Genomic DNA, 2,478 nt, shown 5'->3' with positions numbered 1-2,478 from the left:
TGGGTTGTGCAATGCTCCCTCAACTTTTCAAGCCTCCGTGAACACTATCTTCAAGCCGTTGTTGAGGAAGTTTGTTTTGGTTTTCTTTGATGACATATTGGTGTATTCCAAGACCGTAGAAGATCACAAGTTACACTTGAAGATTGTGATGAAGATCCTTAAAGAACATCATTTTTTCATTAAGGCATCCAAATGCGCCTTCATGGAAAAAGAGCTTGAGTATTTGAGACATTTTATTTTGGGAAAAGGAGTGAAGGTTCATCAAAGAAAGATAGAAGCTATGGTGGATTGGCCACTACCCATGGATGTTTCGGCCTTAAGGGGATTTTTGGGTTTGACCGATTACTATAGAAGGTTTGTCAAGCACTATGGCTTGATTCCTAAACCTCTCACTTCTTTATTATAAAAGGATAATTTTGAGTGGACACAAGAAGCTAGAGAAGCTTTTGAGGAGTTGAAGAGGGCAATGACTACTACGCCCGTGTTGGCTTTGCCCAACTTTGAGAAGCCTTTTGAGGTCTACACCGATGCTAGTGGTGAGGGAATAGGGGTTGTTTTGGTACAAGAAAAAAGACCAATAGGCTTTATTTCCAAAGCACTTGGTCCTATGAAGAAGGCTTGGAGTACATATACTAGAGAGATGCTTGCGGTTGTGCATGCCATGAAGATGTGGAGACCTTACTTGTTGGGTAGGAGATTCACTATTGTCACGGATCAACAAGCATTGAGGCATTTGTTGCAACAAAAGATTGTGACACTGAAGCAACAAAAATTTATTGTAAAGCTTTTGGGCTTTGAGTATGATATTGTGTATCAACCGGGGAAGGAAAATAAAGTTGCGGATGCTCTTAGTAGAAGAGATGGAAGTGCACTTTTGTGGCTTGTGCATGATGAAGATGAAGCTCATTTGATGGCCTTGAGTGGGGCCGAATGGAGAATATGGGACAAGATAAGGGAAGCAACAAAGCTAGATGCAAGAGCTATAGAGATTGTGGAGCTTTTAGAAGCTCAAGGGGATGGAGTCATCGGGTTCAAGATAAGAGATGGCCTCATTTACTACAAGGAGTATGTTTATGTTCCTAATGTGCCTAACTAGAGAAAAGAAATTCTTGATCACTTCCATCATAGTAAAGAGGGTGGACATTCGGGGTGGTTGAGGACCTACATACGAGTTAAACATTTTTTCTATTGGGAAGGCATAAAGAAGGCCGTAAAGAAACTTATAGCCGAGTGTGATGTGTGCCAAAAGTCCAAGTATGAGACAAGACCTCCATCTGAGTTGCTACAACCTCTTCCTATTCCTAACTTGATTTGGGAAGACTTAAGCATGGACTTTGTTGAAGGGCTTCCAATAAGTGGCGGGTTTGAAGTGATCCTTGTTGTGGTTGATCGATTGAGCAAATATGGGCACTTCATCCCTCTTAGTCATCCATACACGGCCAAGAGTGTGGTCAAAGCTTTTGTTGATCATGTGGTGAAGCTTCATGGGTTCCCTAAGAGCATTGTCACGGGTCAGGATAGAGTATTCATGAGCTCCTTTTGGAAGGAGTTGTTTGAGCTCCAAGGGAGCAAGTTGAAGGCAAGTTCATCTTACCACCCACAAATCGATGGCCAAACGGAAGTGGTTAATAGAACACTTGAGCAATACTTGAGGTGTTTTTGTCATGAAGAACAAAAGAAGTGGGGGGAGTACTTGTCTTGGGCCGAATATTGGTATAATATTTCATTTCATGCTTCCATACAACGAAGCCCGTTTGAAGTGGTTTATGGTAGAGCACCACCCACATTGGTGAATTATGAGAAGGGCACGGCCAAAATGATGAGGTGGAAAAAGAATTGATCACTAGGGATGAGGTCCTAGTGAAGGTTAAAAAGGAGCTTGCTAAAGTGAGACAAAGAATGAAAAAGTACTATGATGAGGGTAGAAGGATGGTCACTTTTGAAGTAGGCGACTATGTGTATTTGAAACTTCAACCCTTTGGCCAAATGACATTGAGGAAAAAGTTTAACTTGAAGTTGGCTAAGGAGTACTATGGACCTTTCAAGGTACTTGAGAGGTTGGGAGAAGTGGCATATAGATTGGAACTTCCTCCAAGTTCCAAACTACAACCGGTGTTTCATGTAACCGTGCTCAAGAAGAGGATTGGTAACCCTAGCCTTATTGTGGAAGAGCTACCCAAGTTTGATGAAGAAGGGCGTATGCTCTTACAACCAAAAGAGGCTCTTAATTATAGGGTCATTCCAAGAGAGAGAAAAAGGCAAAGTGTGTGGCAAGTGTTGATCAAGTGGGGTAAAGCTCCAAAGGAAGAGGCTACTTGGGAAGATTATGATGATATAAGGGAAAGGTTTCCGGAATTTATCCTTGAGGGCAAGGATATACACGAAGAAAGGGAGATTGTTAGACCCCCACGTCGAGTAGCCTATAGAGATACCACACATGCCCTAGTCATGGTGGGGACAAACACCTTGACTAGCCCA

The 2,478-nt window shown here is 42.3% G+C and overlaps 1 protein-coding gene across 1 annotated transcript; it reads left to right on the top strand.

The window, feature by feature from the left end:
- Positions 1-466: 466 nt before the first annotated feature.
- LOC121265821 lies at positions 467-1,840 on the top strand. Its single transcript, XM_041169483.1, has 2 exons — positions 467-1,046; positions 1,197-1,840. Exons 1-2 carry the CDS (start codon positions 467-469, stop codon positions 1,838-1,840), a joined length of 1,224 nt encoding a protein of 407 aa, XP_041025417.1.
- Positions 1,841-2,478: the final 638 nt, after the last annotated feature.

This window comes from Juglans microcarpa x Juglans regia, chromosome 5D (assembly GCF_004785595.1).
Source record: "Juglans microcarpa x Juglans regia isolate MS1-56 chromosome 5D, Jm3101_v1.0, whole genome shotgun sequence".
Lineage (NCBI taxonomy): Eukaryota > Viridiplantae > Streptophyta > Magnoliopsida > Fagales > Juglandaceae > Juglans > Juglans microcarpa x Juglans regia.
Note: the sequence above shows the minus strand (reverse complement) of the source record. Positions and strands in the feature narration are given on the sequence as shown.